The 12,355-nt window shown below is 34.9% G+C and overlaps 1 protein-coding gene across 1 annotated transcript; it reads right to left on the reverse strand.

Annotated features, from left to right (window-relative positions):
* Positions 1-288: 288 nt before the first annotated feature.
* Positions 289-10,358, reverse strand: LOC102806134 (cytochrome P450 20A1-like). The gene is made up of 11 exons (XM_085500123.1): positions 10,017-10,358; positions 9,199-9,245; positions 5,474-5,643; positions 5,114-5,259; positions 3,546-3,713; positions 2,921-2,984; positions 2,195-2,371; positions 1,907-2,030; positions 1,325-1,439; positions 980-1,044; positions 289-597 (listed from the first exon to the last, which is right to left on the reverse strand). Exons 1-11 carry the CDS (start codon positions 10,101-10,103, stop codon positions 345-347), a joined length of 1,416 nt encoding a protein of 471 aa, XP_085356249.1. The 5' UTR covers positions 10,104-10,358; the 3' UTR covers positions 289-344.
* Positions 10,359-12,355: the final 1,997 nt, after the last annotated feature.

Genomic DNA, 12,355 nt, shown 5'->3' on the forward strand with positions numbered 1-12,355 from the left:
TCATATACAGTAAACGTCATGTGTTTATTTATTTGTTGTACACAACAAACTGTTTCTGGCAAACATCATACAGAAGTTTGTAGTACGAAATGTTGAGACTGTTAAAAGCTAGGTATACCTAAAGAACTATTTTAAAATAGACATCAAATCACTATCAAATAACTTGACGTGTACTAAATAAACTAAATAGTATATCAGTTATAAAAGGAATAACCACTTAAGGCAATGTGTATATATCATTCTGGAATATATAAAACGTGTGAAGCTTGAAGACAATTATATAATATATATATATCAACAGACTATTATATTATATAAACAGTTAATTCAACATGTTTACATAATCAGTCTCTTTTTGTAACTGTAACCCAAATATCGTTACTCGGTATGGTAACGAAACCATATTTCCTGTCAATGGTCTGACCTTCCACCATTCGAAATTTAAACTTTCTACACAATGTAGCTAAGAATACAGCACCCTCTGAGTAGACAGTACGATATCCAGGGCATTTTCGTTTTCCAGCAAACCCGAATGGTTGAAATGAAAACGGGTGACGAGTACTGGCATTTTCAGGCAAAAATCGTTCTGGAATGAATCTGAGAAAAAAATAAAGATACACTATATTATATCGTATGGTATTATGGTGCGCATCCACACCATTGTGTGCATCAATGATTAATAGTCATAAATAGGATATACAATCAGAACATTTAAAATACAACATTACCAAATATTAATTTTGTAAGACAATGGGTCAACTGAAACATTTCATTTGTGCATTTAATAATATCACGTTTTGTTGCCTAAATGAAGCCATTAGGTTCACACATACCAACAAACATTTGATTCCCTATCGTATTATAACATTTAAGAGTATTAACAGCATGGGCGATTAAATATGCTTGTTGGCAATTTGCAATGTTGTCAAGTTGATTGTAGACACTCTATAATATATTATTCAATCAATATATCGTATACCTTTCAGGCTCAGACCATATTTTGTCATCCGTTTGTACAACACCCAATGCAAGCACCATAGGTGTCTAGACATATAATAAGAATGTTATCAGAAATAAAACGTATGTTTATAATATCAATTTGAAATGAGCATTGTTGTGTAAAATATAAATCAAAATTCATAATTATTGAAGGGATTCACAGAATTCAGAACACGAATGTAGGAAAATAGATGGTCAAAATAAATAAACGACACCATCGCAGAAACTAAAAAATAGAATAATCTAATAAGAACCGTCGTTGAATTGTGACGCACTTCATACTCGTGAATATAAATACCAATGACAGTGGTATTGAAATACTTACCCCTTTTGGAATGGTATAGCCCTGTACCACCATGTCTGCATGCATATTGACCCTAGCTGTATACGACGCCAACACAGAGCACCTGATAGACTCGTCAAACACAAATCTCATGTACCTATACAATACAATACAATACAATACAATACAATGCGGTATAAGTCGTTATTCAGTCTGTCCACCCGACAGTACATCACCATGAAGTTGTGTCATCATTTACATGTAAATTTGAATGAACAAAGAAAGACAAAACTGATATCCAGCATTCAAATTGAATCATATGATATCAATGTAATAGTAATAGTTCAGGTAATTCGTGAATATACTGGACTTCATATGCATGCAGAATTATATTCTGCATGTGGTTTGTGACTTTGGACATTAGAATTTCACATGCCCATCTAGTAATTGTCGGTGTGCATTCTCCATACACAATACAGCTGTTGGCACAAGAGCTCGTAAATTTGACTAAAGTCACGAATTTTTAGCTGAACCCATGACGTTGTAGGCATTGAACACTGTTAGACAGTTTAGTCAACAATTCACGTTTACCCCATACATAATAAAAAACATGGAATAACTCACTTCAGTGATTCAAGGTTTACATGGTTTACTTGTTCGTCTTTGCCAATAACATCGATTATTTCCTGGTATACTTTTTCCTGCACTTCTTGATTCTCACACATGTAGTAGATTGTCCACACCATCACTGTGATTGGATAGATACACAATTTTTGAAATATAATATAATAAATCACCATCAAACATCAATATAGTATGACAATTTGTCATTCTATAATTTACGTCAGATATGTTCGAATGTATGTCACAACATGTGTAACATGTCTGTTATAACGAAAATATGTTAATTACAAAAAGCTGTAGTTTGATAGCCTGCAATGAAGTACGTTGAAGCATCTGATATGAGTTCTTCTTCGGACGATGATTTTGCCATCAAAACATCAATAAAAGTCCAATCGTCATCGCTTGGTGGATTATCTCGTCGATGTTGAATCATGGCACGTATAAAATCATGCCATGCCTTCAAAGCTGTAAAATATCACAAGTATTACATTAGCATGAATTAAATATAGCTTTTGTTCATATTGTTCACAGAGGGATGGGTCAACCTATTATTAAGACAACCAGGTAAGTTCAACTAAGATGTTCATGGAATGAATGATGCGATTCTCTTGGTGGTGGAACGCGTTGCTTCATAAGCGATAACATGCAAGTGCTGTTCACATCTGGCTGACTGGACTGCAAGCAAAGCTATCGCTAGTACCAATCGACTCTTGGAAATGTCGACAATAACCAGCCCGGGATAGTGAATTAGGTAGACACTGATCACATTAGAAAGGGGGAAAAGCATGCATACTAATATTAATGAAGACATCTGTCTAATTGTACTGCAAATTACATCAGCCGAAGTGGTGCTAAATACATACAAGTATTATACATTTATAACATATCAGCATAATCAAATTATACAAGATTAATACAAAAATTCAAGGCTATAAAATATGTTCACCCAGCCATTGCTTCCATCGCAAAATGCTATGAATTGTTATCACATAAATTTCCGACATTAATTATTACCTTGAGCAAATTTCTGTCCAGGTTCAGTGTTTTGAGTTATGTCCTGATTCAAAATAGCCATTGCCTGAAAGAAACCAATCTTTAACTATTTATACAATTCAAAGTGTAATCGTAATTTCATAGTTTGAGATTCATATGCATAAATAACGTATTAAACCAACGCATATATCTACAACGTCCAGCATGAGCGTCTGGTGTTATCGATTCATAGTTTTAGCTCAAACTGTTTCGCATACCCACAGTTATATTGCAATTACTAGTCATGTATATACATTTATGTGACATTGTGTTTATTTTGAATTATTATAGGGCCATGACGACAATATATGCCTTATTGTGCACGAGGAGAATACTTTTATGAAACTTTTGTAATTAAGACAGTCATTTTTATTTTACAAAAAAATGGATATATAGCAATGTATACATTTGCAGGTATCTCATCCCCTGAAATTGCAAATTAAATACCTACAAGAAGCTTTCTGAGCCCCACGTTGTATGAATGGTGCCTCAATAAAACCACCACAATATAGCCCAATAAATTTGTACTAAGAGAATGTATAAATGATATGAATTTTAGTATATACATACAACTTGTATGTAATTCATATTTTGCTGCTGTACTTACAGTTTCATAGTGACGTAACATGGTGATAGCTTTTTCGTCATCCTTGAAGAAATCTCCATACGTAGCATGACTTAGAGCTTTCAACACCAACAGCGACATGTGTTCAGTTATATTAATGTGTTCATCCGACGACAGAGACTCAATCTTCGCAACAACCGCATCAGTAGCCTGTCAATAGAATATAATATACATTAGAATATCAAGGCACATTTATTTTGATATTATTTTCAAATAGTGGAAGTTCATTCAATCATAAATGTCCAATATGCATAACCGCGTAATGACTTGTTATTCCCCAATTTAAACTTTTTGTGAATTTAGTAATTGCCTAGTTTTGGAAGCCCACACGAACAACCTCGATAGGACTCTCGCAACTCCACTATCCATTTAGAGGAGGCTTTATATACAGCAGTGTTTGGACTTTGACACCTGTGGACAAATACAATAATTAATATATACGAGGCCTTCTCTGATTAGTTGACTAAACTGTATATTGAGATCTTACGAACGAGATATTTGGGCGTTCGTAGATAGAAAATTCACTAAGATGAAATGAAGAAAATAAATTTACACAATGAAATAAAATTAAAACAATTAAATGAATTACAAGTAAGAAAACAAACCCAATAAGATATCATAATAATCAGATTGCCATTGCTCATATATGTATGTATCTTAGTGGCTAATTGTTTTAATTCACTATTACAGCGGGCTTCAAAATAAACATTTATCCCCCTCCTAATTTCAACATTCCATGTGATATTCGGTTACTGAGTTTGTGTTTACCTTCTAAAATTTCAACTCAAAAAGCAGAAACTTTTGACAAACCCTGTTCACGACGGGCGCTGAGGGAAAAATGCGACATTAAGGGTAGTGTATATAATATAAACTGTTTTTAATTTCCCCTTTACTCACGTTCAACCTTTTACCCACATATGTTGAGAAAAAAATTTGCTCATGACTAATTATCCGGAGACGTTTGGAATGGTTTCGTCCATATTCAAATTGTCTGTTTATCCCTGTTCGCACGTTGCAGATTGTGATCTGTACATCTGTTACGGTTAAATGGTTAGTCACCTAACAACATAGCGGCATGATTTTTTTAAATTGAAACAAATTGACGGCTATTTCATGTTTTTGAAAGTTTCAAAATCGATATCGCTTGCAAAAATGTCTTCTAGAATTAACCTATGACCTCTACATACTTTGAGCTACGACATTTCTCTTGGATTTACAACATTCTTTTTTGTATTATAATATTGTGATCTTTGCCACGTCAACACAAAATTACAGACGTAGACAATTTTCGCAACTAATTTGTATGTAACATATATGAAATCTGCACAAATTCAAACACGTATGGTGAATCATACAAGTATTCTACACTTTAATTAATATATGAATACAAGCATATAGTTATATATATAGCATATATTTCAAATTCAAGCACGCCCTTCAAATACAGTGAGATTTTCGATATGCAAATGCACTTTACTTTCCAGCATTAAAGTCAAACTCACCAACATTGCACTGTTGCGCCCGCTGTAATAACACAAAATATGTTTTACCTCATAAAACCTGCTGTAGTAGTTCTTAATTGCATCATAACTGAATGATAGGTCGTAGTCATGGCGGCGGCGTTTGCCATCTTCACCATTTGCATATGTTATACTGTCAGGCCCAACTAGGGGTTTGATATTTTCAAACAATACAGCTGTGGAAATAAATTGTTGATATAAATGCTACAACAACAATATGACAATATTACATTCGCATTAAAGTAACACATAATGGTCCGTCAAGCCCTTCAAACGAAGAATCGAATCACTCGAGAGTGTTTAAGTATTCCAGTTATCGAGAGGATTTCTTTTAAACACAAGTACTTCGAGAATTGTGGTGCATTAAACGATTCCTTAACATATATTTACCTGGTCGATCGAACAGTTTATTGGTATCTTTGAACGCTTTTGCAGACGCCAGACTAACAACATGCGTTTTTCCATGCCAAAATGTTGCTACGGGTCCATATTTCGTATGGAGTTTTACGAGAAACTCGTGAAAACTACCAGCAGCTGTGATATCCGGCATGTTACCATCTCTGAAATGAGACAGCATGACCGTGTAATGCAGTTATCATATTTTTGTTCATATAATGTGGTTATCAATTATTCCAGGTCATATTCAGATGTCAACAAACCAAGAACAAGATTCACATACCAGAAACAATAACCTAAATATACGTCTCGCGTGTAGTCGAACCCACAATCCTAAAACGCCACAGTCGTCGCGCAGCGCATTTTTAAATTTCGCGTAAACAAACAATGCATCCGAGACGCGTTGTTACGTCGCTATGAGTCTCACGTCAGGACGCGGCGCGACAAGTGTAACGTTTCAATTGACTTAATTCAAAAGCATATTGTCACTAGTATACTGTTTATAAAATCTGTCATAGTATTAATTACAGTAAATACAGAGAATATATAGACAACACAATAAGTTACCAGCGTTATTTCGTGCACCAGGTAAGCGCATGCTTGACATTTTAGACAGCATCAATAGAGAAATTGGCAGGACTCCAGAAGGAGTACCTACACTTTATGCATTTTTTTTAAATTATTCATGACGTAGCAGTTTCTGTGATCATGAATATTCATTAATTTGTGGGTCAATACATTTTAAAAGGGGCGATATATTATTTTGGGGGGGAAGAGTTAGAAAGGGGGATTAGCAACCCTTAGGGTTTCAATACAAAAGAAGGGACTGTGTTCGTACTTCTTGTTTTCCTGCATATCTTGTCTTGTAGGAGTGTCCAATCCGTGATTCGAACTTGCAATCTTTGAGGCCCCAGCGCACTGTCTTGTCCACTGTACCACTAGTGTCTTCACACAAATGATAGGATTTAAGTCCTACGTATAGGATCAATGTTTTCACTAGCATTCAAAAATCGTACTAACCGTACTGGTTTCGAACCAGAGATCTTTCACATTGCCTATATTGTACATATCCACTGAACCATACGAGTAGTCATGCAAATGAATGATTTGTTTTCATATTTACCTTTATTGCAAATTGGTGTTTGCGAAAAAAACTGACAGGCATGGAAATTGACCCCAGGTCCTCCTGATCACTATGTAGAGAACTGAACCACAAGACCACAATGGATTGACTGGATGTGTTTGCATTTGATAAGACTATATAGTGTGTATATACATAGAAATACAACCTATTTCTATTATTGAGTTACAATTGTCCAAAAAATTGCCAATTTTGTGTTTTTACTTGTGTAAACTATATGCATGCCATAACCACTTAGTGTACCTCTTGCCAATTGGGTGTTTGCCATTTGCGTTGCCCATACCTGACCCGACCCTAACCCTAATGCCAAGACACGTTCCTGTTAATAATTCCGTTGCCCATACCTGACCCAACCCTAACCTTAATGCCAAGACACGTTCCTGTTTATAATTGCTCAATAATGATACTCTGTTGTGCATTGTCTGCGGGTAAGTTGCATTGATGTCAACTGATTAAACAAGTCACGTTTAAGTAATTTCCACTATTAACAAGTGGTTAAATTGTGACAATAAATGTGTGGACAAATATTTGAGATTAATTTTGATGTAGACAACTCTCGTTTAATTATTTTACACCATTACAAGTTGATAAATTGAGAGAATAAATGTCTCAACAAATATTTAATACTTAGTTTGGTGTAGACAGCTCTCGTTTAATTATTTTACACCATTACAAGTTGTTAAATTGAGAGAATAAATGTCTCAACAAATATTTAATACTTAGTTTGGTGTAAACAACTCACGTTTGATTAATTCCCACAATTACAGGTTGTTAAATTGAAAGAATAAATGTACAGACAAATATTTTAGACTTATTTTGGTGTAGACAGCTCTCGTTTAATTATTTTACACCATTACAAGTTGTTAAATTAAGAGAATAAATGTATGGACAAATATTTTAGACTTATTTTGGTGTAGACAGCTCTCGTTTGATTAATTCCCACAATTACAAGTTGTTAAATTGAGAGAATAAGTGTGCGGAGAAATATTTTAGACTTATTTTGGTGTAGACAGCTCTCATTTAATTATTTTACACCATTACAAGTTGTTAAATTGAAAGAATAAATGTGTGGACAAATATTTGAGACTTATTTTGGTGTAGACAACTCTCATTTAATAATTTTACACCATTACAAGTTGTTAAATTGAGAGAATAAATGTATGGACAAGTATTTGCAACTTATTTTGATGTAGACAACTCTCATTTGATTCCAACAATCACGAGTTCTTAAATTGACAGAATGAATGTTTGGACAAATATTGACCATTATATTTGTGAGTAAATACCTGTTGTTTAATTAATTTCCACCTCTACAAGGTTGTTAAATTGAGAGAATAAATGTGTCGACAAATATTTGATACTTATTTAGGTGTAAGAACTCGTGTTTGACCAACTTCCACCATTGCAAGTTGTTAAAATAATGAAATAAATATACTGGTATCATTGGATATTTGATTGAATTGTGAAACTTTCTAACAAAATGTTAACTGCTGGCTTCGATCGCTCAATCAACAATTCCGCAGACACAGTATAAATTCCACAACACCACAGAAGATATTCGTCTGTTGCCTGAATTGTTTTCGTAATATAGGGAACGCCATCCACACTTTAACAAAACTTACCTTGACTTGGGTCTTGTTTATCTCTTGTCACAATCTGGAAACTGTTGAACAAATTGCGCGTCGTCCAGTTTAAGACGCAAGTTATTTTATTATTTATTTATTCATTCAATTTTGTATGGTGGAGTTTTGTGAGGTTTATTATTTTTTCGCGACGTTTTTTGTTTACTTGTTTACGGTTTGAGAGATTTCAGTTTATTTGATTTACGTGTATACGGTAGCTCTGAGCGGGACTCGAACCCACTGCCTTTTCAAGCTAATTTTGATGACACGCTTGTGTACCACGCCACGACGTTGGTCGTTAAGTGGTGTTCATTTTTCTAACTACTCCAGTGTTCCGATGAGTTGAACGGAAAAGTCAAAACGATTGCTGGTTTCTGATTGCTTCGGTTCTGGTGAGTGTGTATCTAGTGTGATTCGAACCCATGTCGTTTGTATTAGGCGTTTTTTTATTTCCCATGTTGGCTACGCCGTAATATGCAACCACTTCCCCGTTTTATTGTGATTTTGAGAGTGTTTAATGATGTCTTCCTCACCCGTCACGCCATGACCCAGTTTCAACCACACGGCCATTTTGCAACACAGTGCGTGACCCTCGGCGTCACCCGACTGACTATATGAGCGTTCTGTTCAACTGTTAAGCTAGGATTTATTACCGTTATTATCATTATATTGTCACATGGTTTGTTTTGCCTTATGTGTAATGTCTTAAGTATCTTTATTGTAATTTGTATATACCAATTCGTATATACCGAGGAAACGACCCCGATTGAAGGTCATGTATTGTGTGACGTCACCAATTCGTGTGTAGGTACGGCTTCTAGATCCGTGCCGAGAAATTTGGTTTAATGTGTTTGGGTAATTATCATACAACCATTTGTGAATGAAATACATTGGAATCAAATTCCCTTTTTATTTATATTGTCGCTTAATATATTATAAACCCGAATTGTACTTACTCAGAATTAGTTGGATTCATTCCTGGTATTCTAGCAAGCACTTGTTCCTACAAGTTAACGGACACACTTATTACGTCATGAAATTACACAAAACAAAAGTAGAAACACAAAACTGGTATTAACCGTGTGGTGCGTATTATGTTTGTATAAATGTCAACGGCCTTGAATGTTATGACATGTTTATTCTATATATTGCCTCACTGATTAACATGCAATACAATATGTGTAAATATTCATTTGTCAATGAGCATTTATTCTATGTTTGTTCACAAATATATTCCTGCCGAGATTTCTGTCGAGATTTTGTATCCAGTAACTACCCAGCTACGACCCTTACAAAATCAAACAAATATGTCCATCGGACTTGGATAGAACAAATACTTGTGTGCAGACAAGTTGAGACGGGAAATAGAAATAGTGCATTGTGTATACACAGCTTTATTTCGTTTAACGTTGTATATTTCCCGTAATTTGAAGCTAGTTAACTGATAATAACAACTCGAGTTACTAAATTTGAACGTTAAACAAAAATACAAATATATGTTGCCCATAACGCGAAGCTCTGTTAATTGCTAGTTGGGCAAGTAGTAGTCGTATTTTTCATTGCACGCCGCGTTTAATACAACGTTTAACCGGCACTAGTCTAGTCTATGTGGCTATCATTTACGAATACCAATGACTGGTCAGACAAATAACTTAACAAAACAAGTCAGTCATTTGGAACCAATACAATACAAAGCGTATGTCATACATTTTCACTGTTCCACCAGCGCGGGGTAAACCATAGACGTTGTCAATCGATTACAGTGTCTGCTTACCTGTTTACTTCCAAACAGTGTGCCTAGATAAAACACAGCGATCACAACAACCAATAGAACGACACAAATGATAACTAGAGCAGCCATAATGCGATGCTTGAGCCAGATAATAAACAGAATCAGAATCACGACGCTGTCTGACACGAAGTGGTGACGTCACAATGTAGTTAAACTTTTGAACCCGAAGGTCATTCCTTGAATAGACGATTATTCCATCTTAGAAGGTTAAATAACGCCAGCCTATGTATTATTACATCGTGCTTGGAAATAATTCGGAAACACACTGATAATGGCGGCCTATTACAAGAGGGTAAACAAGACTCGGTCTATGAATAATAAACAACGTCAATGTAGAATGGAGGGAAGTCGCATGTAATTGATTAAAGCACAACCCCCTAGGACGGTGATTAAATGTAATACCCAGCATATTTGTAGGGCACTTTTACACTGCTCAGATCTAACATTGGTATATCCTTCTGTTCGGAATTGATATGGCTATAGTTTTTTAGTTTGAAATTCAGGAGCTGGGTTCTGTATCGTTTCGTTACGAATACTCAGGTTTTTTTTTGGGGGGGGGGTCAATTTTGCATGAATATGCTTTTTTCTGTTATTAGGGGTCAAAGTTTATAGGTGCTTGGTGTTATTGCATAATAATTCTGGTTTTCCTCTTCTTCCACCATTTATTCAGAAGCTTGTATAAAAGAACCGCTAAACGGAAAAGGTGTTTTTCTGTGATTCTGGGAACTAATTTGAATTGGTACACCTGATTTTCAAAATTGTGATTGGACACTTTAGATTGGATATTTTAGATATCCCTTGGCAGATTGCATTTAACCTTCACACATACATCCGCATATCAATTTGTTCCACGATCTGATTCAATTTTTCAAATCAAGCTTTTCCGGCATTCCGGAACCGGATATCGGTTGTTTACAGATGAATTTTGTTAAACAAATTTGGTATATACACTGGACACTATAGGACCTTGAAGCTGATCATTTTGTTTTTCAGATCGGATTACAAATGGCCGACCGGTGTTTTTTTTAGTTCTAATTAATGCTTTTCTAGTGCAATATCTCTCAATATGGACAAGTACTTGTTTTATGATCAGATACAAGATGAATTAATGTCATGCGGGGGACAATGCTAACCACAAGACCGCAATATTAACTCTACTAACAATGATGCGAACACTGATGTTATTAATTCGATTTGAAGGCATGTAAAGACAGTTTTACACACAATCATTTAATTCAAGTAGTGTATCATACATGGATGTAATATGTACGTAATTGATATTTCAGATATTTTTGTAAACTCAATATAAGATAGTTTGGATTATACTTATGTGAAATGCCCACTTTTTTTGCAGATGATGTAGTTATTTTATTCAAAGGTTCAAATATTTTGTAACTAAATAACCTAGTACCATTTTAGCAATTGAAGGGGCTTCGGGCAATAGGTGTATTAAAACAAACTATTAAATAATAATTACAAGTCACAATTTGAACATGGCAACATTTACAACTATTATTAACGGATTATTAAATTTAACTACATTCACAGCACAGTTGAAACAATGCCATATTGATAAATATAGACGCCTAACATTTAAAAACTAGGATGTCATTAAAGGAATCTTCTTGAACGTTCTTGTACAGTCTCTTCGATTTCTGTCATATTAATTCATATACAGACTATGGTTGATGATAAATCTGAAACACACGATAAAAATGACGACCAAACGCATCATACATTGAAACTATAAGTAAAAGTAATGTTGATGCTAACAAAAAGGAATTGACATTGAAAATGAATAACGTCACATAACTCGTTTGTAGTAATGGAATGGCAATATCTCAAATGTAAATTGAGCGCAACGTACCTAAAAGTGAGGTGGTGATACAAACCCATGCCAGCCCTTAACTCCCCTCTTCTTCTGCAATTGATGGAGACATCATTCGTGTCGACAACTTCCACCCAAACTCGCGTTTACGTGTTGAAAAATGACAGGGTATATAGCTGGTCAGGTGTGTTTGATGTATCGCAAAATAAACTGAAGACAAGTTCTTTGAAGTTGATTCACCTTCACCCTCAACCCCAGTGATGACAAAATAAAGATTTTATGGCAGGCACCTTTAACTTAAGGAATATCGCCAAGGACTAGTAGAACCAATCAACTGGTATATGAGGCATCCCAAAAATATGTGTTGAAACGGGCAACGTATCCTCTTTGACATTTCCTATTGTCAAGCTGTCCCTGCTCTGAAATTATCCGGAATCAAGTCGTGTTGATATATTAGTAATGTATGTAAAGTGACAGTGACAGGACCATTTCA

This window comes from Saccoglossus kowalevskii, chromosome 6 (assembly GCF_978046115.1).
Source record: "Saccoglossus kowalevskii chromosome 6, keSacKowa6.1, whole genome shotgun sequence".
NCBI lineage: Eukaryota > Metazoa > Hemichordata > Enteropneusta > Harrimaniidae > Saccoglossus > Saccoglossus kowalevskii.

Excerpts from the sequence above, each read along its gene's own strand:
- LOC102806134 (XM_085500123.1), bottom strand. The coding sequence starts at position 10,103 with ATGGCTGCTCTAGTTATCATTTGTGTCGTTCTATTGGTTGTTGTGATC. Across the intron at positions 5,644-9,198 it reads ATGAATCCAACTAATTCTGA|AGATGGTAACATGCCGGATA; the intron begins GTAAGTACAATT and ends GTCTCATTTCAG. Across the intron at positions 2,372-2,920 it reads TGGACAGAAATTTGCTCAAG|CTTTGAAGGCATGGCATGAT; the intron begins GTAATAATTAAT and ends GATATTTTACAG.